The sequence below is a fragment of the Dama dama genome, chromosome 7, assembly GCF_033118175.1.
Source record: "Dama dama isolate Ldn47 chromosome 7, ASM3311817v1, whole genome shotgun sequence".
NCBI lineage: Eukaryota > Metazoa > Chordata > Mammalia > Artiodactyla > Cervidae > Dama > Dama dama.
This window is the reverse complement of record NC_083687.1, coordinates 15,633,050-15,658,537: the sequence shown is the minus strand read 5'-3', so window position 1 is coordinate 15,658,537 and position 25,488 is coordinate 15,633,050. Positions and strand designations below refer to the sequence as shown.

Sequence of the window (25,488 nt, the reverse complement as noted above, 5' to 3'; positions counted from 1 at the left end):
CCTCAGGAAGGTCAGGGGTGGGGAGGACCGCTGTCGGGGCGGCTTCCTCTGGACGCCCCTCCTCTCTGGCGCCAGGCTCCGCCTCCAATGTGCTTGCGTCCGGCGGTCAGCCCCTGGCACCCACCCTCCCAGCGGCTGCCTCATTTTCTGACCTTTTCCACCCCACATTCCAACCTGAACTCACCGGCTATATCCCAGCCCCCCAGGGTCCTACTCGGAGCTTTCTAGAACCATGACCAGCTAATCCCAGAAGGAACAATTGGTGGTGAAAACAGCTCCCGGTGGCTGAATGCTCTCTGTGCACTGTTTGTGTGCCCAGCAGTCCTGAGGTCAGAGCCTTTTCTGGATGCAGGTGATTCAGTGGCTTGCCCAGGGTCACAGGCTAGCAACTGTTGGCACTAGGACTTGAACCAGGCCTCTGAGTCCACCCTGGGCGCCCTTGGTCCGCATGCTATTTACTGCCCACAGCAATGATGGGCCCAGAATGCAAGCACTAAACCAATAGAGTGATATTCTGAAAGGCTGTGGGCATCCACTGAAAATGCCCCCTTGTGATACCCAACCCAGGAAAGTCACCCAGGGAGCGCGTTCAGCTCCCTGGAAAGCTGGCGGAGCAGTGTTCCTGGGCAGGACCCCCGTGTCCTCACCACCTAGCTGGGGATCAAGCCTTCTAGAGCTTTGATTAAATAAGCTATTCTTGTATTCCAAACAAGGGGGTCCCCCTTGAGAATGTCTGACCCCTGGAATCACCTATAGCTGGAGAAACCTTGCACCCAGGGTCTCTGGGGGCTACAGAGCTGAGCCCCAGCATCACGAGGGTAATCCATTTGACTCGAGTAACTTGGATTAAGGGGGAGGTTGGTTGTTCACTTTCGGTCATAACAATGATCATATCAAATAACTAGCGATTACATCAGAAACATACAACAAGGAAGCCTAAGACACACAGACAGAACCCAAGCTTTTGCCTGTTGGGCCTGGGACTGAAGGGTCGGGCAGATGTGCAGGGGCTTCCCTTCTCTTGCCAGAGGCCTGTGCAGGGGCTTGGAGCTGAGATTCTGTGCAGGGTCAGCAGAGCACCTTCCTCCAAATGCAGCAGGGCTCCTGGGGTCCTCACTCCCAGGGCCAGGCTTGGAAGGGGCACAAGAACCTCCGGTGGAAGCTGTGTCGAGGTGCAGGTCACTGAATGGGGAGTTATCCCTGGGGCTGCCCCATAGGCCTCTTCTCCAGTATCCGTGATGCTTGTTGAGCAGAAACAATGATGTGGAAAATGCCACTCAGATCATTCCAAGGGCACTGTTGCTCTAGGGCCTGGGGAGCCGTTTCCATGGCTCCCAGGGCAGGACGTGCTCCAGGCTTTCTGCTCCCCCGGTCCCAGCCCTGCCACGTGTCTTCAACAGCAGGGCTCCTCCTCAGTTCCTCCGCTCACCTCTCTGGAGCCTTCTTCCAAAGTGTAGCCGGTGTCAGGTTCAGCAGGGCCCAGCTTCACCCGAAGTAATCAGCAAACCTCAAACGAAAAACACTGTGGCTGAGTCTAATTAAGAACATTTGAAATGCCTGTTTATCTTAAAAGCCGACTATCCCAACTAAAGAGGAAGTGGGTCGGTCTCCAGCGGCCATCTTGAGATCAGACGCCACGTCGCTATCCAGGCGCCTCGGGAGCTTGTCTGACGGGTCTGCGGACCCACCGGTGCGCTGTGCCCCAGGGGCCCTCAGTTCAGAAACTTCCCCTCGAGAGAAAGTCTCCATGCAGCAGGTCACTTACAGCGCCATTTCCCGCCTTAACCCTCGCCCTTCAGACTAGCGTTGGGGCTGAAGGCCGGGACGCACAGCTTCTGTAAGACCAAAGACGACTCACTCAGGGCATTTGGCTTCCTGACGTTCTGTAGTTCGGGCTTCGGTGGAGCGATGAGGCGGTGACCACGCCCGCTCTCGCCCTTCCACTCCTGTGGGTTTGTTCGTATGGCGGTCCCTTCCCTTTCTGTTATATTTCTTTGTGTGCTTCTTCTCCTGTCTACTCTCCCTTCATTTCTAACATTCCCTTTGGTAGTATTTCTTTCTTTTGCTTCCATGTCCCTAAGTTTCCATGAATGTGCAGGCAGGGGTTGGTTGGTTGGGTTTGGGATTTTGGGGGGTGGGGGGGTTCAGGAGTAACGAGTGAGTCTGAGCAGGAGAGGTTTTCTCATGTATTTTGCATAAGCATGCATCTCTGTTTGTGGGCGTAGACATATGCCCAAGAAAATTTGCAGAAAGGCAGTCTCGAAAAGCAGAGGTTTAATGGTGAGGTGAGAGATGCCATGGGGCTTTCCAGGTGGCACTAGTAATATAGTACCCGCCTGCCAATGCAGAAGACGTTAGAGACCTGGGTTCAGTCCCTGGGTTGGGAAGATCTCCTGGAGGAGGGCATGGCAAGCCACTCCAGTATTCTTGCCTGGAGAATCCCATGGACGGAGGAGCCTGGTGGGCTACAGTCCCTGGGGTTGCAAAGATTCGAACACGACTGACGGGACAGCACTCACACATTGTTCTATCCACTCTCCTCTTCCCACTGTAGCCCCGAATCAAGTCAACTTTGACCTTCCCCACAGAGCCTCGCCTGCCCCCTTCTCCCCAGTCTGATTGTCCTCCAGCCTCAGGCACCTCTGCTGGAGCACCACCCTTGTCCTGTAATTATTTATCTCCATATCTATTCTCCACATGAAAATACGAGCTCCTGGGAAGCTAGGTGCCGTCGAATTCATCTCTGTCCCCGCAGCAGCTGGCACAGGCAATAAACAGGCCAGAGTCAACGCTTCCCCAGATGACTCTGAGACTCACGCATCTTACAAAAGTGTAATGAGACATATGAACATAAAATAAGTCCATTTAAAGGAAGTAGAAGGAGTAAATGCCTTTGGACCCCACAGCTGAGCAGATTACAGCGTGCAGGCAGTAAATCCGACTCTGTCTTATCTAGCCACAGAGCAGAAAGAGGAGCACCCAGAGTTCCATGGTTTTCATTTTCTGACAACAGGAAGCATGCTAATTTATCTACAGAAACAGAATTTCTTCTGGAACTAAACACAAAGCAGAATTTATTGTGAGGACCTTTGTATAGAGGACTCTGACACAGTGAACGTCATCGTCAGCTGCAGTTTTGCAGAGGTTGCTGAAATGTTGTCCCACAAGATGGTTCTCGCCTCGACCCTCTATAGAAGCGAGAGGCCCATCAGGAGCGCGTGACTCGCTGAGGGTGTCTCTGGGAGCAGCGAGGTGATGCGCGCCGGGCGCCCAGCCCTCTGATGGCCACATGGAGCAGGAGCAGGACGGGGAGAAGCCGCCCCAGGACGCAGGGCTGTGCCCTCTCTCTCAAGTGTCTCTGCTGAGCAGTATTTGATCGGGGCTGGCTCTCCTTCAGCTCACCATCAGAATTCTACCAAGTGCCTGTGATTAAAATTTAAAAGGCACATGGCACTGCTGAGAGGCATGTGAAATGTGACAGGTGAGAGCGTGCACCAGGCCCTTGGGGCTCAGAGAACTGAGCAGAGAGTGGGCCCCGAGGTGTCACCAGGGCCGTGGGCCTGAGCCAAGCCCGGAAGAATGGGCAGGACTCAGAACCTCAGAGAGGAGCGTGGGGGCAGAGGGGGCTGGGGTGTGCGTGCGTGTGTGTGCTGTACATGTGTATACGTATATGTATGTGGGGCATATGTGTGCATGTAGTTTGTGTGTGAGATATATGTATGTATGAATGTAGGGGGTGTGTGTGTGATATGTATGTGTATGTATGTGGGGGTATGTGTGTATGTAGTGTGTGCGATATATGTGTATATGTATGAATGTAGGATGTGTGTGTGGTGTGTATGTTTATGTGGGATATGTGTGTATGTAATGTATGTGATATATGTGTGTATGTATGAATGTAGGGTGTGTGTGGAATGGCAACCCACTCCAGTGTTCTTGCCTGGAGAATCCCAGGGATGGAGGATCCTGGAGGGCTGCCATCTATGGGGACACAACTGAGGCGGCTTAGCAGCAGCAGCAGGATATATGTGTGTGTGTGTATGTGTGTGTGTGGTATACATTTATATGTATGTGGGGGGTATGTGTGATGTGTATGTATGTGGGGGGTGTATATTTAGTGTGTGTGGTATGTGTGTATATGTATGTGGAGGGATGTGTGTGTGTATAGTGTGTGTATGAGAGAGATATAAATGTATGAATGTAGGGTGTATGTGTGTGGTATATATGTATATGTATGTGGAGGATATGTATGCATGTAGTCTGTGTGTATATGTGTATGGGGGTGTATGTGTGTAGTGTGTGTGTGTTAATGCATAGGGGTGTATGTGTGTGGTATCTATGTATATGTATGTGGGGATGTGTATGTATGTAGTCAGTGTGTGTATATGTGTATGGGGGGGTGTATGTGTGTTTGTAGTGTGTGTGTTAATGCATAGGGGTGTATGTGTGTGGTATATATGTATATGTGTATGGGGGGTATATGTGTGTTTGTAGTGTGTGTGTTAATGCATAGGGGGTGTATGTGTGTGGTATCTATGTTTATGTATGTGGGGATATGTATGTATGTAGTCTGTGTGTATATATGTGTATGGGGGGGTGTATGTGTGTTTGTAGTGTGTGTGTTAATGCATAGGGGGTGTATGTGTGTGGTATCTATGTTTATGTATGTGGGGATATGTATGTATGTAGTCTGTGTGTATATATGTGTATGGGGGTGTATGTGTGTTTGTAGTGTGTGTGTTTATGCATGGGGGTGTATGTGTGTGGTATCTATGTTTATGTATGTGGGAACATGTATGTATGTAGTCTGTGTGTATATATGTGTATGGGGGGTGTATGTGTGTTTGTAGTGTGTGTGTTTATGCATGGGGCTATATGTGTGTGGTATCTATGTATGTGGGGATATGTATGTATGTAGTCAGTGTGTGTATATGTGTATGGGAGGTGTGTGTGTGTTTATAATGTGTATGTTTATGCATGGGGGTGTATGTGTGTGGTATCTATGTTTATGTATGTGGGGATATGTATGTATGTAGTCTGTGTGTGTGTATGTGTATGGGGGGTGTGTGTGTGTTTGTAGTGTGTGTGTTAATGCATAGGGGGTATATGGGTGTGGTATCTATGTTTATGTATGTGGGGATATGCACGTATGTAGTCAGTGTGTGTATATGTGTATGGGGGGGTGTCTGTGTGTTTGTAGCGTGTGTGTTTATGCATGGGGGTGTATGTGTGTGGTATGTGTTTGTTTTGTGTGTGGAGGAGGCAGGGAGAGGATGGCTCTGTGGGGAGCTGATCTGAAATCTTCCAGATAAAAGGCTAAAAGGGTGAGGTGGGCCAGTTCATTGAGAGCCTTGAACCTGAACATTTCCCTCACAGGCAGTTGAGCCACTGGACATTTTAGAGCAAGGAAGGAAGTCTTGGTCGGAGAGGCCTTTTAGGAAAAGAAAGCCCCAGGCAGGAGCATGTGTTCCTCAGCATTCACTACTTGACTGATGAGTAAATAGTCTGCACCACCCTGGGGACCCCCCTCACGCACCCACCCACCCAAGCCTGCACCCATCCCCTGCACTGGGCGCCTCCTCTGGGTACACACACCTGCAGCCCCATCCGGGGGGGATGGTGCTCCTGCCGCCTCTGAGTAAACCTGCTGCAGACAGTGCCCAGCGGTATCTGGGGCCGCCTGGGAGCCCCACGCTGGCCACTCACCCTGCAGAAGCAGCCCCTGACGGCAGCCCACAGGGGCTGCAGTGCCCCTTGGGCCCTCGAATGACCACCGGGCAGGGCCCACTAACCTGACCTGAAGACCGACAGAGAGAGCGCTGAATCCCAGCAGGGCCTCCAGGAGGGCTGGGAGGGGCCCTGACCCTGACGGCTCCTCCCTGTTCCAGCTCCGAGTGCTCTGAGAAGCTTCTGTCTCCCAAACAGAATCCCCGCAGTGACCTCTCGTGGCATCCCAGCTGTGCTCCACACACAGGCCGCTGCCATTGCCACCTTCTGCCATTCGGTGGAAAACTGTTTAAGACTGAGTCTTGAAATACTCTTTTGGAATTCTGAGCCTGGGAACAACAAATCTGAGAGAAAACAAAAAGCCAGACTGTCATCAATTTATTCAGCAGATTTGACTGAGCACCTAGTATGATCCAGACCAGGAATTCCAGGATATGGAAAGGAACCCCTGATGGAGACAACTGCAGGGACCCTCCTGGATCAGGCCGCTCAGTGGTTTTCAGAATGGGCTCTGTGGGACCCCACAAGGGTGAGAGAACCCAGGGTACAAATGGCAGCACCCCCAGGTTTTCACCTGGATCACCCAAAACAACTTCTGTTTCTCTTCTTACCACTAAGCCTTTGTTTGGGGAGAAAAAAAAAAAGTTCTGTAGCTTTCAATAACCTTCCTCCCTCTCAGTTGTGGAGGCTGGAAGCCTAGATCACAGTCAGGTTCTGATGAGGGCCCTCTCCTGGGTACAGACTGCTGTCTTCTCATTGTGTCCTCTCATAGTGGAAAGATCAAGCTAGATCACTGATCTCCTCTTAGAAAGGCACTAATCTCATTCATGAGGGCCCCACCCTCATGACCAAATTACCTCCCAAAGGCCCCATCAGCAGATATCATCAAGTTAGGGCTTCAATTTCAGCATGTGAATTTGGAGCCAGGGGCTGGGGGGGTGGGGGGCGGCAGGTGGGCAGGGGGACATGTTCCATTGGTAGCAATCAAACACAGAAGACAGAATTCTAACCCCTCAACCTCATATGCTGGATTAAAATGTGTCATGGCCATCTACTCCACCTGCCCTGGTGCTTGGCCAGTCTCAGCCCAGGAAAGCTCTCAGTGTTTGGTAGGTCCTACGCTATTGCCAGTGTAGTGGAGCTGCGTGAGACCCTCCCACTTCCCCCAAAGAAACTGATGATGAGTTTGGGGAAACCAGGGTTGTCTGTGCTCAGATACAAATGATGGGTGCTGTGTGTTCCAAATAACCAAGAAGAAGCTCTAAGTGGTGCTTTGAAAATACTGGTGTTGGGCTTCCCTGGTGGCTCAGTGGTAAAGAATCCACCTGCCAATGCAGGAGATGCTGGGTCCAGTGTGATGGATTTTAGGGATCCCAAGCTTCCTGCTAATGTCTCTCTGAAAAGGCACCAAGATTGAGGCATGTGGTCACCACTGGTCAGTGAGGCTAAAATGACAGTGGGTAGAATTGCTAAGGGACTCATGCCCGGAGAGAAACCCTGAGTTCAGAATGGTGGGCACTTCTGAAGAGTGAGGCAGCCTCCGTGGACTGGATGCAGGAAGGAGCAGCCTCTGCACAGACCTGCCCCGGGCAGAGTGGGGGATGCCAGGACCCTCAGAAAGAGGGTCACTGTGCCGGGCTCTGGGTGGTGCAACCAGAGAACGCTGAGGAGAAAGTGGAGGGGCAGCTGGGGTCCCAGCAGGAAGGGCTGTGGAGAGACAGGAGGAGGAGAGAGCTCCAGTTTGAGCAGAGGTGATTGTGGTCGGGAAGTGAGAGAGGAAACCAGACACGCCTTCCTGTGAACACGGGGCGCTTCTGGGGTCCCCCTTGTACTGCTCGCCAGTCCACACTGACCCTCTGTGCGGGCTGCATCCTCCTCCAGGAATGCAGTGAGGGGAGCAACGTGGAAAGAGAGAGGCCCCCATCTCGGCAGCCTTTTTGTGGCAGAGAGGCCCAAAGTGGGCGCTGAAGGGGTGACTCAGGCAGGAAGGGATGTGGCCGGCCTTCTGTGAGCAGAGTCCGTGCTTCAAAGAGGCATATGGAAGGATCTTGATTGTACTGTTGACCATATGAAGGGAATGGCAACCACTCCAGTTTTCTGGCCTGGAGAATCCCATGGACAGAGGAGCCTGACAGGCACAGCCCCTGGGGTCACAAAGAGTCAGACAGGACTGAGTGACTGACACTTTCACTTTCACTATGGCCATCTGTGCTCTCAGGAATCGCCCCATTCTCCCTTCAGGGAAGATGACGGCGGTGAGTGGGGGCCAGAGAAACGATCCGCCGCAGCCCTGGGTCTGCAGGGTATTCATCACACCCTTGAGTCTGAGCCAGCCGCGGGCAGCAACGGCGTTGCGCAAAATCAGCACCAAGATGGATGGCGGCACCGGGTGCCCGGCAGCCTGTGATCACTCCAGTTGGCGATTCATTTGAGCCATTAAACAGGAAATGGTCTGATGGAGAAGCCAGAGTCTTTGCCTCTGAGCTGCTGACCGTCATGGTCATTGAGCCTACTGACATTATCCATCTTTGGGAGAACAGGCATGCTGACTTCTGAAAGGGGATGGGGCAGGGCTACCTGGGTTCTATGAGACAGTCTAGCCCAAGGGCGGCCCAGAGTGGGTGTTTGGGAAGCGGACCCTGAGTCAGATAGCTGAGGCCACCCACCAGAATGCTTCCGTGACTCTGATGTCTCGTCTGCCACGGGGGAGCCACATAATTTACAGCCTCCTCCACACAGGGCCCTGGCCTTGCTCGCCAGAAGCCCACAGGGCCCCTTTTGGCTGTTCAGTTCAGTTCAGTTCAGTCATTCAGTTGTGTCCGACTCTTTGTGACCCCATGGACTGCAGCACGCCAGGCCTCCCTGTCCATCACCAGCTCCAGGAGTTTACTCAAACTCAAGTCCATGAAGTCGGTGATGCCATCCAACCATCTTATCCTCTGTCATCGCCTTCTCTTCCTGCCCTCAATCTTTCCCAGCATCAGGGTCTTTTCAAATGAGTCAGTTCTTCACATCAGGTGGCCAAAGTATTGGAGTGTCAGCTTCAATGTCAGTCCTTCCAATGAATATTCAGGATTTCCTTTAGGATGGACTGGTTGGATCTCCTTGCAGTCCAAGGGACTTTCAGTTGTACCTGGCTGGAAATGTCAATCCTGCCTCCCTTGAGACTCCTAGCAGACAGTTAAGGAGACAAGCAGGCTGGGTCGGGGTGTTCTGGGGGCTGACTTCAGGCGCCAGGCTCCTGTGGGTAATGTGGATGAGACCGTTCCTCACACCCAGCGGGTGAGCTGCAAATGCCAAGTGGGATCAGGGCGCAGGCGGTGGGTTCGGTTAGGAAAGGGCAGTCCACACAGGCCAGCACACGGGGGAGAGGCTGAGGGTTTCTCTCAGCCCCCGAGCCCTACATCAGACAGGCATTCACGCAAAAGAGTACCAAGGGCGAGTCAATACCGACTTCAGTGATCTGCCATGTGGCAAGCCTTCACTGTGCGGGTCACTTGCAGAGGAAGAAGCACCAGCTTTGAAATCAGGCAGAGCAGGGTCCTGACTGGCTCTTTTTACCTGCAGTGTGATCCTGGAGAAGCTCACTTCCACTGTCAGAACTCAGTTTCCCTGTCTGTGATGGGAGCTGCTATAGAAGAGCCTCAGAGAGTCACATGTTCAGATTTTATCCTCCACCTGAGAGGGGCAAGTGCAGGCAACTCCAGCCCCACAGAGACCGTGACTTCTTGCTGCAAAGCCCTGAGCCCCTTCACCCCACAGTGGTTTCCAAAGATCTGGAAGGTGGGCGGGGGGTAAAGTGCCACTCAGGCCCCCGTAGAGCGTCTTACTTGAACCCCTGCAGATCTGGCATCCTTGGTGACTCCCACATGAAGTACTTGCATTGAAACTGGATGTAGAGCCTTGAGCGGTTTCTTTTTTTTTTTTTTTAAGATTCTTTTTTAAGACTCTTTTGATGTGGACCATTTGTAAAGTCTTTATTGAATTTGTTACAATACTGTTTCTGCTTTATGCTTTTGGTTTTTTGGCCAAAAGGCATGTGGGGGTCTCAGCTCCCTGACTAGGGATTGAACCCACACCCCCTGCGTTGGAAGGCTAAGTCTTAACCACTGGCCTGCCAGTGAAGTCCCTTGAGCAGTTTCTTAACAAAGGGTGGGCACTGAATCACAGGGGGCATCTGCCATCAAATCCTAACTCCATGTGTTGGGGTAGGGCCCAGTGGTCTCTTGCTTTTACAGGCTCCTTAGGTGATTCACAGGTTCACCCCAGTAAAGAGCCCATGAACAAAAGAAGTGAGATTCACACATTTCAGACATGGACTGACTATAGGAGAGTTTTGGGAGGGTGGGGGGTGTAGGGTGCAGGGAGGTGATCTTTCCAGTGCCCCCAAAATCACGCCAGGTATAAGCAGACCCACAGGAGGCTGGCCTTCCCCACCAGCGCCCCTCTTTTCTTTATGCTGCTGATTCCCCAACACCTGACTCATCAGAGGTAGTAGGGTCACCCTGGGAATGTGCGGGCCCTGCTTGAAGTGCCGGTTACTCTTTGACTACGCGGGGGCTTCCTCTGTATGTGACATTCAGACCCACAGCCGCTGGAATTAAGCCCTCCTTCTTCACTTGTGTGTTGTTTGGGGGCCGGCTGCCCACAGTGTGACCTCCTGTGCTGCCGTCCCAGCCAGGGGCCTGGCTTGAAAGGAGGTGACTGTCAGGCGACCAGAGGCCCTGTCGCTGGCCGCAGGCCCAGTGGTCACGGAGACCCATGAAGCCCAACTGCCCTTTACTTGCTCCCCCTGCCTCTGTTCCTGCTCAGCCACTTTGTCTGGTTCCCACTGAACTCCCAGCCCCTCTTTCTCTTGAGAGACGGCTGATAAGCCAAGCCTCAGGAAGCAGCAGAAGTAGCCAGGGGCTGTCTCCTGGTGGGGTTACAATGCATTTCACTCGGCAAACATCACTTTGGCAGAGAGGCCCCTTTGGTTCCCATGGTAATGCGGATGGCTTGTGTCTTGGGGGTACGCTGTGCCCTCATTCTGGCTGCCTGAGTCCCCGAGTCCCAGCTTTCTTTCCCAGATCCTTTCACTACCCTGGCGCCACCTCACATTAACTATTCTGTTCGCAGCAGCTTTGTCTTAACCGGCAAATCAACTACTTGGCTTGACTATCAAAGGAACAGATCACGCCATTCCCTCTCCTCAGCAGCCCCCAGCCTCTCAGCTCTCACAAAGCCAACGTCCCCACCAGGCCCTTGAGGTCCAGCACGATCTGGCCTCAGGTGGCTCAACTGGTAAAGAATCCTGCTGTAATGCGGGAGACCTGGGTTCAACCCCTGGGTTAGGAAGATCCCCCTGGAGAAGGGAGAGACTACCCACTCCAGTATTCTGGCCTGGAGAATTCCACGGACTGTATAGTCCATGGGGTCACAAAGAGTCGGATGCAACCTAGTGACTTTCACTTTCACACTTTCACTTCCCCTAGAGCAGGGTCTTCACTGCGTCTCTCCGGGAGTCCCTTCGCCTGGGTCAAAAAGGAAGAAGAGTCACAGCTTTTTTTTTTTTTTTAACAGACTCAGAGATACATGCACCCATTGCAGGTACTGTTAGGAAAGGAAATATTCACATTTCGAGTCCCATAGTTATCAGCATGGCGTTGAGTTACTTCCTGACTTTTCCCAGAGAGGACAAGGGCCCATGAACACTGTGGGCACCGAGGGTGCCCTGGAGTCTTGACAAAGAGCAGAGGGAGCAGTCCCTGCCCTCGGGAGCTTGTGCTGCCTGCGTCTGGGGAAGCCACGGGCCACTAGGACGGGCAGTCTGGATCATTAGGGCCACTAAGATGCACCAGCTTGGGGGCCAGCACAGACTTCCTCTGGGAAGTCTATGGTGTCTATGGAGTGAGAGGCTTGCTCAGCCAGTTTACAAGTGACAGGTGACCTTTGACACAAGGGAGAGAGAAACAGGTGCCCGGCAGATAAAAACAGAATCCCAATCCGCTTAGCATGTTTGTCAGTGGGTTAGATAGCAACATAAGAAGTAACCGAAAGGGAAAGAATAGTGGCATGCCAGAATGAGGACCCCTCAGCAGGCTAAACCCCCAACGAATGGAAAGTGTTGCATCTGGGATCCAAAGGACAGTCACTGTGAAATAGAATGCATTTTGACAACCACTCATAAAAATAGGAACATATGTCAACTGACTACAAGACTAATAGAGGACAGTGACAAACTGACATAGCCATGACAATGTCCATACTGCTGAAATACAAAAGCAGTGCTGGATGTTGCCTGGTGTAAGCATTTAGCTCTTTAGAACCAGGGAAACTGGGTTCACATCCCAGCTCTACCACTTGTTAGCTGTGTGACTTGGACTTAGTTACTGATCTCTCTGAGCCTCAGACTCTTAACTTAAATGAGCTGGTAATGCCTCTCCTGCTGGGTTATTTTGAGAATTAGCAATAAGGTGAATAGAGCACCTAGCCCAGTGCTTCGTAGGACTTGGCAGGATCTGGAATATAGGAGACGCTCAATAATGGTCATTGCTAGTAATTCACCTCCCATAGAAATATCGAACATGAATTTTTCAAAGCTAGGAGAACTGTCCTCTACCCTGCCCCTCCTGGGCCTGTCTGGAATATGATGTCCAGATGCAGACTCCATACTTACGATCAGTTAGAAGGTCACCATGTCACTGAGCCTAAGATGAGGGAATTAGGCGGAGTCAGCCTAAGAATAAAGCTCCAGACAGATGTGACAGTTTGTTGTGGTGGTGGTTGTTAAAATATTTAAAAAATCATCAGACTAAGAAGGAGGACATACTGTGGTGCTCCAAAGGTCCAAAGTAGAGGTGAAAAGAAGTTAGTGGGGCAGGTCTCGGCTTCAACTAAGAGGAAACAGAAAGGAAAAAAAAAAAAAAAGAGGAAACAGAGCTGCCCTCAATGACGTGCTCTCACGCAAAGCAGTGAGCCCAGCGCCTGGCAATACCGCGGCAGAAAGCGCAGACCATCCTCAAAATCACCATCGAAGCAATTTCTGATTCCAGAGCCCTTGCGACTAAACAAACCTGGATTTAGATCCAAGCTCCTTAGTTAGCTGTGTGGCCTTGGGCAGGTTGATCTCTTTGAACCTCCATGCCCTTATCTGTAAAATGGGAGCAATTGTCTGATCATGTCCATTAAGTGCCCGACCCGTGGTAGAGTCTCCCCTCCAAGGAGCAGAAAGTGGGGCTGCATGACTTCCGAGTAAGACATGCCATGCAACCACCGAAAAGCCTCCTGGGAGGACAGACAGACCCCAAACACCGGGCTATGGGCTCCAGACAAGCCCAGTAGCACCCGGAGCCGGCAACCTGGCAACCAGCAGCAGCGGCTGGCATGTCAGGGTCGCAGCCCTCACCTAGCGCTTGCGAGGGTCCTGTCATGCTGCCCCCAGGACAGGGCATCTGAGCGTGGGTCTCAGCCCCAGGTGCACGTTGGGTTAATCAGGCTTAGAAGCAGTGCTTTGGGGGGAAGGCAAAAGTGGGGCACGTGGTTTGAGGCTGGAGAATTCGGCACCTTAGGTGGTGTGAGGTAAGATGTGAGCCATTTTAGTGATGCCTTCTTGGTTTATGATGGGCTCTGTATCAAAAGAAGGGGGAATGCTCTTTTGCATCTTCGCTGTTGACTCAAGAAGGAATGAGGGAACCCTACAGGGAAAGGACTGATAGTGACATAAGGAATAAGGAAGACTGTGGGTTTCCGTCCAAAGCATAATCACGGAAGCCTCCTCGTGGCCTTTCGGCCAAGCAGAGGCTGCCACCCAGAGGAGGTGGGTGAAGCAAGCTCCCGTCCAGAGATCCTACAGGGACTCGCTGGGTCTCCTCTCACCTTGGGAGGCACGATGACTCTGACATCTGCTCTAAACATCACACTTTCCCTTTCATCCCCCCTGGAGTGAGCTCTCAGCCTCTCCCTTCTCCAGGTATCTCAGAAAATATCCCCGTGCCCTCAATGCCAGACCGGCTGGAAGAGAAGCTGCGATCACAGCTGGAGGAAGAGAAGAGAAGGTACACTTTCCTTTCGCCGCACACACCCTGATCCCTGCCCCCCAACCACCACCACCACCCCTGCCCCTAGAGGGCCCTCGGGACCACCTGGAGCTTTGGGGCAGGGGCGGGGGGGGGGGGGCCACCACCCCCCACCCCGCCGACCCAGGCCTACAGCTCCTCTGAAAAGTGGGTCCTAAATCAGCTGGAGGAGGCGCCAACTTTAAGCAGGCAGTCGTGAGGTGCAGGAAGCCAGCTGAGGATGGGTGAGGCTGGAGTGGGGAATAGAAGGTGCAGCCAGGCTCCAGAGCCAGGATCCCTGACTCAGGCAGGGAGAGCTGGTCGCCATCTGCAGCCTCTGCAGCCTGGGGCCCGGGCTGCAGCCCCGGAAGCAGCAAGTCTTGTCTGCTGCTGCCCTCTAGGGGAGCCCGGGAGTATGACCACAGAGCGCCTCCACCTTGCTCCTCTTCTGAAGATCGTTACCTGCAGGCTGATGGAGAACATCAGATCCTCCTGCAGCCACTGAGGGCCCCAGAATGATTTAACCTGCAGAGCGAGGAGCCTCAAGTGTAAACAGTCCTGTGGTCATTACTAATACAAGCATCTCGGTTCGTTTCTTCATTTAGGCCTTCAGCAGAGAGGTTGGCTATCTCCTCTGCCCTGGAGAGATTTGCTTGTGGGAAACCAAACAAGAAACTTTCCTTGCTCACAGGTGGCAATGATGTCATTGCCACCCAAGCCACCCACCCCTGAGCTGGCTAGGCATGTGCCCCAAGTGAACCCTGTCACCCTGCCCTCATCCCCGGATGGCCTGGGTTCAAACCCTGCCTCCTGTGTTTGTTAGCTCTGTGCTAAGGACCACGTTCCTTAACCTCTCCATGTTTCAGGTTCCAGACCCGTGAAGGGGAGATGGTTATAATAGCACCTTCCTCCTAGGGTGGTGAGGGGGATTGAATGAGTCTGTAGACAGCAGGTGGCTAGACCAACGCCTGCCCCTCAGTGCCCAGTAATGATAGCCAGCCTTCTAGGGGAGCCCACGGCCCGCTGGACAGCAGTGCCCGGCTCTGGGCTCACACACCAGCGCAGTGTTCTGGCCTCGGGCACCACGGCTGTTCTGCCAGGCTTCTGAGGCTCACCCTGGTCTCTCGAACCCTCCCTCCCCCCCTTCTCTGATTCCACTGCAGATACAAAACGATGTTCGCGCGCCTGAAGGCCCTGAAGGTGGAGATAGAGCATTTGCAGCTGCTCATGGACAAAGCCAAGGTGAAGCTGCAGAAAGAGTTTGAAGCCTGGTGGGCCGCGGAGGCAACCAGCCTGCAGGTACCGGCCACTGTGCCCCTCGCTGCCCCGGAGTCCGCCCTCCTCTTGCGGCCTGGGGACTGGCAGGCAGCCGGGGAGGGGCCAGACATGCAGCCCTCCCCTGGGGGCGGGGGACGATGCAGAGGGAAAAGAATGGGGGGCCTCGACCCACACCGAACGCACTCTCAACCCCTGCCTCCTGAAGTGAGTGCTCAATAGTAACAAGGAACGTGAGTGGTCCGGGGCTCACTGTTCAACCCTTGCTAATGCCTGACCCATGGAAAGATGGGGGTGGGGGTTCACAGCTCCCCAAGCCGAGGGATTTGCCACCGTTACTTCCTGTGATGGAGTGACAACACTTGATTGTTCTTTATTACAGTTATACATATATATTTTTATATATGTTATAAATATATACACAAGGTAAAATTACCATAATCCCACCACTTAAGGATAATCGATATAGCATGTTGGATTATATTATTTTATATTTTTATGCATATACATCCACATGCTTTTATAAAAGTAGAATCATATGAGTCCTTTTTTAAGAAAGAAATCTTCCTTCTTTTTAAATGTGAATGTATTTATTTGGCTGCGCCAGGTCCTAGTTGCGACCCAAGGGATCTTGGTTGCTGCGCACGGACTCTCTAGTTGTGTGCAGAGGTTCAGTAGCTGTAGGGCGTGGGCTTCGTTTCCCCCAGGCATGTGGGGTCTTAGTTCCCCACCCAGGGATCGAACCCATGTCCCCGGCACTCCAGGGCGGATTCTTAACCACTGGACCGCCAGGGAAGTGCCCATATTAGTCTTTAAGTATTACAAATGCCTTTGTTTTTACCTAGTTGTCCAGCCTGCCACCTCTTCCATGTTATTATTCCATGACATCATTCCAAGGCCCTCTCTGTTCAAGCATATGGATCTATTTTAATATATTTAATCTCCTGTTGTTTAATGTTTAGGTTGTTTGGGGACTGGTTCCCTGGAAACGTATCTGAAGAAACGTTTTTGCACATTTCCTAGACAAATTCCTAGAAGTACTCTACAATATCATAAAGGCTAATATAACCTGTTAAGAAATGTTAGTTACAAACCCCAAGTTCCAACCACCCTCATGTAACCTCCCCTCAGCTGTGTGCAACAAAGGAGATGATATACACATAATCCTACCACTCGTGGGGCTGGCAGAACCCTTCAAGGTCATCTCACAGGCTGCTCACTTCATTTTAAGGATGAGGAAGCTAAGAGCACGGAAGATATTTTCCCAAAGACCCAAAGCCATAACCCGTACGTTACTGCCACCTATGACCAGAAAATGGAGAAGCCTATTTGGATAAAATTAAATACACACAATGACAAATAAAAAAACCAATTAGACAGAAGTACAGTTATCATAATATTTTAGCAGCAAAGTTATGGTATAATAATATGTATACTGTTTTACAAATGCACGAATTAATAAGATCTGGGGGAGTGCTCAATACTTACCAAAATTTCAAAGTAGTGATGAACACAAATATTTCAAGTTTTCTGCTGTACAGATTACCCACTGTAACATGATCTGAAAATAACTGTAATCTCTATTGGTTACAGAGTCACTGGGGCCACCCATGCTACTGTGGTTTGTTGTCCACGTGTAATCACTGAAAGAAATGTTAAATTTCAGGTAGTAGTTAGGAAGGGTAAAGATGTCCCTGGTTCCCGGTCACACTCGCAGCACCCCTTGGGTTCTGTCTGTCCTCCAGTTAGGAAGCCTCCCTCGTGAGGTCATCAGTGGGTGAGGCCGTTAGCCCCTGCTGGTGCCCACGGGCATCTGGCCGTGGGACAGTTGCATAAGTCATCCCGTGTGACCCAGGAAGAGTCCCGCCAAGGCTGGAGGCGTCAGACCGTTTATTGCTCACGTGGACAGTGAAAGCCAGGGTAGCCAAGGTGTCACTGCATGGGCCTTCCACCCTGAAGGATGTCCCGGAAGCAGAAGGGACCAGGAGACCACAGCAGGGGCGATGGGTCACGTGTAGCTGGGGGGTCAGCTCCATGCAGCCACGACGCCATTTCATAGCCTGAGCAGGAAGCCTGAGTGGGACGGGCAGAAAGCCATAAGCCTCATCGGAAGGCGGGAGGTGATGAGAAGCTGCCCCTTGACAGTCTCCGAGGGAGATGGCGAGGCACGGGGGACGTGGCCTGGCAGCAGCTGCTCACCAGCCTCCCACGCCCTCCTGTTCTGGGAGAATCGGGGGGGTGGCGTTCTGCTAAGACTCGGGTCAGCTGAGGTTTAATTGCTGCCCCGGAGACCTGTGTGGAGACGCACTAGTTCTCTAGGACTCCAGCCCGGCTGCCCCCACATACTGTGCTGAGCGCGTCACCCCTGACTCTGCCAGCATCTCTTTGGGACGAGGGAAGGCAAAGCCAAAAGGACTTCTGGAGAACTGTCAGATCACACTGTACATTATCTTTTCTTAACCTCAGAAAGTGATGCAGACTCTGTGCTCTAGAGCCTGGAAACCACAGCTCTTGAAGCCCTTGTGCCCTAGATAGAGCCTTGCTCCACAAGAGAAGCCTCCGCAGTGAGCAGCCTGTGCCCCACAGCCAGAGAAAAAGCCCTGGCAGCAAAGAAGACCCAGAACAACCAGAAATAAATAAATAAATAATTTTTAAAATTGTATTTAAAAAAAAATAATGCAGGCTCAATTTGGAGAACTCAGAAAACAGAGAAAAGCACACAGAATGAATCAAACATCACCCCTTAGCCTGCTGTCCAGAGAGAAGGTTTCCACGCCCATCAGCATGGTCCACGGTTACATCTAGATCTATTTTTTTCCCCATACGTGTTGTACATTCCAACTTTTATAGCTAGTTCTTTCCCCTTGAGAAATACATCAAAGACAGTTTCCCCTGTCCTTAGATTCATGCTTACACTGTGAAACTTTCTCCTGGACCAGCAGGTAAACTCCCCAGCAGTGACTGCATCGAATCACATGAAGCCTTTTCCCCAGATGTCAGAAGCCCAGCATGAAAGGTCCCAGCCCTTCTCTAACAAGAGGTAAGGGGAGAACCCTGCAACAGGTTGGGGTACTCAATCTCTCTCGCCCAACCTAGTCGATGCCCCAAAAGTCTCTCTGTAGGCTGCGTGATCCAGGAAAAAATTAGTTGAACATACTCAAGCCAGTGACTCTCACTAAGGCTTGTGGGAGGACCTCCCCACTCCCAGCCCTGTCCCTCTGGCTCTGACAGCCAGGGGACCTGCTGCCACAGTGACAAGAAGAGCAACTTAGCCAGGCCGTGGATGCAGTCCCGCCCCGGGGTAGGAAGAAACGATTGGCAGAGGGGAGAAGGAAGGGTGACCTGGGGGGGGATGTTGGTGCAAGGCAGTGGGGAGTCGGCCTGCCAGGACCCAGGGAGCTCGGGAGGGGCTGCAGAGCAGCTGGTGGAGCCAATGACACCTGCCTCGTGCAGCCTCCGTCCCTCAGACAGGCGGCTAGCGTCGTGGCCAGGCCAGTGGGAGCAGGGCCTCAACCTCCGATGCCAGCGCCCGATCCTTGACTGGGTCTGAACAGGAGCCGAGCTTTCACGCTGGAATGTGAAATAGAGCTTTTTAAAGCGGGTAGGGATGGGGTTGCCAGACAGTGTCCTCTATGTGAGGCTGTGATGAGAACGGCACTTTGCCTCCTGGTCTTCTTTTCAAAAACCCGTAATGCCCATTGAATCATGAGGAAAAGGTCAGACGAGTCCCAGTTGAGAGGCGTTCAACAAAATACCTGCCCAAGGGCATCAAAGGCAAGAAAATTCTGAGAAACCGTCAAAGACAAGAGGAGCCCGAGGAGATGTGATGGCCAAATGGAATGTGCTGTCCTGGATGGGGACTGGATAAGAAAGATTCAGAAAACCCAAATAACAAGAGGACTAGAGTTAATAGCAGGGTATCAGCACTGCAACAAATGTGCCTCACTTGAATATGAGATTACATAATAAGGGAAATTGGACGTGAGGTACATGGGAACTCTCTGTAATAGCTTTGCAACTTCCCTCTAAATCTAAACCTACACTTGGGACTTCGCTGGTGGTCCAGTGGTTAAGACACCAGGCTTCTATACTTCAGGGGGTATGGGTTCAATACCCCATGTTTAGGGAACTAAGATTGAACAGGCTGAGTGGTGTGGCCAAAAAAATTTTTTAACTTTTAAATTTTTTAAAAGTTTAAACCTGTTCTTAAAGCAGCCAACCAGTGAGCCGTCCCCCACCTGGCTGACATTTTCCCTGAACCTCTTCACACCCTCTAAGCTGGCCTTCAGGGCCAGCACCTCGGCTTGTATTCTAGCTTTAGGAAACATGGGCCAACGTGAGTTCTTAAGCCCCAGGCTAACAGCCGGCAAGGTGTGTCCTCTTTGGCTACCCTGGTGTTTTAAAAGGCACTTTAGATCCCACAACAGAAAAAAAAAAAAAGAGAGAGAGAGAGAAGATTGACCTTATAAATATGAAAAATGCTGCTCTATGAAAGACACTACAGACTGGGAGAAAATGTTTGAAATATATATATATATATAAATGTCAGCAAAAGATCTGAACAGCCACTCACCAAAGAAGATATACAGATGGCAAATAAGTGTATAACAGGATGCATCATAGATCATTGCAAAATTACAATTAGAGCAACAACCAGATATCACTGCACACCTATGAGAATGGCTAGAATAAAATGTACAAAACTGACACCACCAAATGCTGGTGAGGATGTGGAGAAACGGCAACATCATTCATTGCTGTGATGCTCTGAATTCCGAGGTTAACAAGAGGCGTGGCCAAAAACAACACACAAAAAAGAAGGGAAAGAGCTGCAGTTTCAGCCAGACTGCAGGCTCCAGGCTGAGCAGCACTTTTTCCTTCCCACTCCCCCCTGCCTCCTCCCTCCTGCTCACTCCTTCACTCCCCTCCCTTTTCCTCCCTTCCTCGCTTTCCCTAACCTCCCCCATCCTACATTCCTTTTCTCCCTTTTCTCATCTTCCTCCCGATGCCTCTCCCCGCTCCTCCCTCTCCACCAAGGCAACTCTCTATTGCTTGTCCACCCACTGCCAGCTCTTCTAAGAGACTGTCCACCCTGGATTGGGTCTAAGACCCGACCGCTGGGCAGACCTCCTAGGATCTCCTTGGGAAATACTGTTGGAACCTCCCCCGGCATCTGCCTTGTCTGAGAAGAATGGCCCATCTGGCCTTGGCCTTCCAGGATATTCCTTGGGTATCCCAAGTTTAGGGCTTCCCAGATCACACAAGGGGTAAAGAACCCACCTGCCAGTGCAGGAGAGGCAAGAGACGGAGGTTCGACCCCTGGGTGGGGAAGACCCCCTGAAGGGGGGCATGGCCACCCACTCCAGTATTCTTGTCTGGAGAATCCCATGGACAGAGGAGCCTGGCGGGCTACAGTCCATGGGGTCACAAGGAGTCAGACACTACTGAAGCGACTGAGCATGCACACACCCATCCCAAATTAGAGTGATCCCTGGGTGTGCTTACCATAGATCCTAAACCTTGAGGTTCAGAACCTTGGATCTCGAAGGTGCCCATCAGCTCACCATGGGTTACCTGCAAAGAGTCCCCTCAGTTTAAACTTTCACCCAGGGTGCTCTCCTGAGTCACGGGCCCTCGGGCAAGTCAGCATCCCCCTATGGCATGCCCTTGTCTCATCCATAAGCTGTGTCCAGGCCCCTCTGTCACTGTCCTTCCAGGAACAGACGAGTGTCCCAGCTTTCAGTGTTGAAGCCGGAGCAGGAGAGTGGGAGTCCGGCTGCTGCTCTCCGCTGAGCCCCAGGGAGGCCGCTCCCCATGGACCCTCCACAGCCCGGGAGCTGGTCCTCTGCTCCTCAGGCTCTGACTTCATCCCTTCCCCAGGGACGTTCAGGGCCTGTGGGCCAATCACACTAAATTCACGGCACTCTGATGGGCAACTTGGGAGGCCTCATCATTATTAATAATACTTATTAATCCTTATGAAGAAAGAGACCATCAGTTCTGATGGCTGGCGTGCTGTCTCTCCAAGAAGGCACATCTGCATGAGAAATGAATTCAGTGTCAAGGCTGGAGGGTCAGGGGAGAGGACAAATGTCACTGCAGTATGACCCTGAGGGTTCAGAGGCTGTGGCATCCTGGGACGCTCCTGCAGCCTCGGGCTGGAGGAGTCCTTCCCCTCCCCACCCCCATCCTTCCCCCACCCCACAGCCCCCCATCCCCGTCCTGGAGCTACAGCCTCCATACTGCACCATCCTCCTGCATGAACTGCTGAAGGCAACGGGCTGGGCGGCTGGGCCCCCACAGAGGATGCTGGATGCCCCCTCTGCCCTGGTCACGCCCTCTGCCCCGCCAGGTCCAGCTCCGCCCTCTTCCGCCCACTCCCAGCTCTCAGCTGCTGGCTCCTGTGAGCACGCTCCAGCATCTCATCTGGGAAACTGTTGATTCCTAAGCCATGTGCATGCCAATGACTGGATCTTTCAAGACTTGCTACAGCCTCCAAACTGACCTCGGCCTCGTGTCATTGCAGCACCTGCAGGCTGGAAAGCCCTTTCTCCCTCCCGTACTGAGGCTGCACCCCAGACACCGTTCAGAAGGAGCTCTAGGAGCCGGCATCTGTTCTCCAAAGAAAGGCGGGCAGAGCCTGCCACCTTGCGGCCACCTCTGGTCCTGCAGCAGCCCTGGCCAAACGGCACAGATGCCCCGCTCTCTCAGACTCAATGGAGTCTCTGAGATGCTGGGGGTGAAAAAAAAAAAAAATCCCAGGCTCTGTTTCCTTTCCTGTTTGTAGGACCCGCAGTCCCGAGCCAGTACCGGCAGGCCCAGGGTAAGAGACCCTGCCGCTGGCTGAGACGGGAGAAGGCAGAAGGCTGGAGCTGGGGAGGCAGCAGTGCTCAAGGCTGGAACAGCAGCTATCGGGCAAAGCCAGAGCCCCTGTCTCCAACCCTACCGCCAATCATCCCGCGAGTCCCCATCGGGAAAAGGAGGGCTCTGGCCAGGTGACTCTGCAGGCCTCGTTCTGCTCGACTCTGTGGTCTAGGCACGACGTCGTAAAGCAAGGGATGGGGATCTCTCACGTCACTGCCATCCTGGACAGCTTATCTCTTCACCTCCTTGGGGTGCTGCTGGTTTCCACTGCCTCCCAACTGGGGTCCAAGGCAAGGAGCCGCATCCATTAAACATGCAAAGCTGCATCCGCAGAGCTGCTGGCTCTGACTCCTGACCCAGGGAGCACAGAGCTGGTCAACCAGGGCCACCCAGGGTCGTCCACACGGCCAGGAACAAGCTGTGTGTCTCCATTTGTGTCCTCAGAATGCCAGAGTCAAGTCTGGTTAATAAAGCACAAGTGGTTGGGAATCCACCTGCCAAACGCAGACACTGGTTCAATCCCTGGTCCAGCAAGATCCCATGTGCTGAGGGGCAACTAAGCCCGCCTACCTCAACTACTGAGCCTGTAGTCTAGAGCCCGGGAACCACGACTACTGACCGAGCCCTAGAGCTGAGTGCCCCATAGCAAGAGAAGCCACTGCAATGAGAAGCCCGCGTACCACAACTAGAGAGGAGCCCTTGCTCACCCCAGCTAGAGAAAGCCCACACACAGCAACGAAGGCCCAGCACAGCCAAAAATAAAAATAAAGCTCAAGTTCTGAAGCTTCACCGCATTGTGATTAAATCCAGATACTGCCACTTACCAGCTGGGTATCTCTTTAACCTTCCTAAGCCTCAGCTTTTCTCAACTATATAATGGGGATGAGGAGGCTATCGAGAGGATTAAGTGGGGTGATGTTTGCCAAGCGTCCTCCCAGGACCTGTGTGTAGCCACTGTCTATAAATGACAGTTGTGATCATCGTGGTCTTTGTCCAGCTTCCACAGCCAGTACATGCAAGGCTCTGACAAAGAGAATTAATGTGTAAACATCTGTTATAGACTGAATGTTTGTGCCCCCGCCAAATTCATGTCAAACGCTAATCCCCAGTGAGATGGCATTAAGAGGTGGAGCCTTTGGGAGGTAATTTGGTCATGAGGGTGAGGCCCTCAAAAACGGGATTATTCCTTGTAAGGGGAGTCCAGGGACTTCCCTGCTGGCCCGGTGCTTAGGACTTCGCCTTCCAACGCAGGCTGCATGGGTTTGACCCCTCGTCAGGGAGCTAGGATCCTAAATGCCTCATGGCCCAGAAACCAAAACATAAAGCAGAAACACTATTGTAACCAATGAAAACTTTTAAAATGGTCCACATCAAAAAAAAAATCTTTAAAAAAAAAGTTTCAGAGAACTAGCTCTCTCTTTCTACCTCCTGAGAGCACAACAAGAAGTCAGCAGTCTGAAACCCAGAAGAAGGCTTTCATCAGAACACAACCATGCCAGCACCCCGACCTCAGACTCGCAGCCCCAAAGCCAAGAGAAATGATGAATTTCCATTGTTTATGAGCCATTCGGTCTGTGGTACTTTGCTATAGCAGCCCAAACTGACTCAGTCAGAAATTAGCACAAGACGTAGGGTATTACCATAACAAATACCTAGAAATGTAGCAGCAGCTTCAGAACCGGGTCATGAGTAGAAGCTGGAAGGGTTTTGAAGCTCATGCGGTAAGACACTAACATCATCGTGAATGGACTTTTAAAGGCAGTTCCGGTGAGGGCTCAGAAAGGAAAGAGGAGGGACTTTCTTGGTGGTCCAGTGGTTAAGAACCTGCCTTCCAATGCAGGGTATGTGGGTTCGATCCCTGGTCTAGGAACTAAGATTCCCCATGCCATGGGACAACGAAGCCCGAGCACCCAGATGAAGATGGAGTGCAGCCAAAAAAAAATAGGAAGGAAGAAAGAAAGAAAAACAGGAAAGAGGAGAGCTGTAGAGAACACGTCCGTCTTCTTAAAGAATAAAAAATAACCATGTAGAGAATGTTGGATGGTAAAGACCATTCTGGTGAGGTCTCAGAAACGAGGATCATGCTACTGGACACTGAAGAAAAGGTGATCTTGTTCTAAAGTGGCAAAGACCGTGACTGAACTACATTCACACTCTGGCCTTTTGTAGAGGGAATAATTTGCAAGTGACAAAACTGGATGTTTAACCTAGGGGATTTCTAAGCAAAGTGTTGCAGGAGAGGCTCTGGCCCCTCCTGACTGGTGAGATCAAAATTCAAGAAGAGAGAAATGATTTGAAGATGGAATTATTAAGCAAAAAGGAACTAGAATGTAAAAATTTGGAAAATTCTCAGCCTATTCATATTGCAAAAACCGAGGAAATGTTTCAGAAGAGAACCCTGGGAGACTAGTGTGGGCATGGATGGCAGGCTTCATCAGCCTTCCTAGCGGGAAAACTGAGACTGAACTGAAGGGAGGAGAAAGGGAGGCTGGTGGGCCTCTCGGATCTCACAGGATGGGACTATAGAGCTAATCCGATGTGAATGGGCATTAGCCTTTAGGTCAAGGAAAGAATGACCCAGAGGCAATTCACCGATCATCACAACTGCCTCCTCTGTTTCAGAAAGGGGGCAGGGAGGGGGGGCGGTGGCACTTTCAACAAGCCAGACAACCTCTGCCCAAAGATGTGGAGGTGGGGCCGCTCAGCAGAACCATGAGGGACCTCCACCCATGGGTCCAGAAGACAGGACCTTCACCCCTAGTGGGTCTGGAGGGTAGAGCATCACATCAAGCCAAAGAGAGTCAAGACCTTTCAAACCTTAAGATGCCGTGAAGTTTGCATTGGTTTTGGGTTTGCTTGGGACCTGTCACTCCCTTTCTCTCTCCTATTTCTCCCTTTTGGAATGGAAAAGGTAAAATGGATGGAAATGTCTATCTTATGCTTTGTCCCATCGTTGCATTTTGGAAGCACATAACTTGCCAGGTCTCACAGGTTCACAACCAACAAGGCATTTTTGCCTTCTTTGAGTCTCACCCATATCTGATTTAGATGATATCTCAGCGGATGAGATTTAGTGTTGATGCTGGCACAAGCCGGGGGCTCATGGAGTGAAACGAATGTATTTTACATGAGAAGGATGTGAATTGGGGGGAGTGGGGTCAGGGGCAGAATGTCATAAACTGGATGTGTCCTCCAAAAATTTGTAAGTTGACATCTAACCTCCAAAGTGATAGTATTTGGAGATGAGTTTTTAGGTCATGAAGGTGGGGCCCTCATGAACAGGATTTGTGCCCTGATTAAAAAAAAAAAAAAGAGGCCAGAGAACTCACTCTCTTTCTACCATGTGAGGACAAAAGGAGAATCTGGCAGTCTTGACCCTGCAGACCCCTTGATCTCAGAACTCCAGCCTCCAGAAGAGTGAGAAATAAATTCCTGTAGTTGAAGCCATCCCATTCATGGCATTCTGTTATAGCAGCTTGAACGGACTGATCATCATCCATAACAGAGGAGTCTTGGCTTCTGTCATGGTCAGGTTGGGCCGCCATAAGAGAAACCATAGACTAAGCAGCTTAGACAACAGGAATTT

At 51.7% G+C, this 25,488-nt stretch overlaps 1 protein-coding gene across 1 annotated transcript in view; it reads left to right on the top strand.

Moving 5' to 3' along the window:
* Positions 1 to 25,488, top strand: part of KIF6 (kinesin family member 6) — a 392,667-nt gene that overhangs the window by 358,353 nt on the left and 8,826 nt on the right. The window contains exons 17-19 of the mRNA XM_061146073.1: positions 13,679 to 13,763; positions 14,927 to 15,062; positions 17,981 to 18,078. Coding sequence (XP_061002056.1) covers positions 13,679 to 13,763; positions 14,927 to 15,062; positions 17,981 to 18,078 — 319 coding nt within the window. The remainder of the gene's footprint in view (positions 1 to 13,678; positions 13,764 to 14,926; positions 15,063 to 17,980; positions 18,079 to 25,488) is intronic.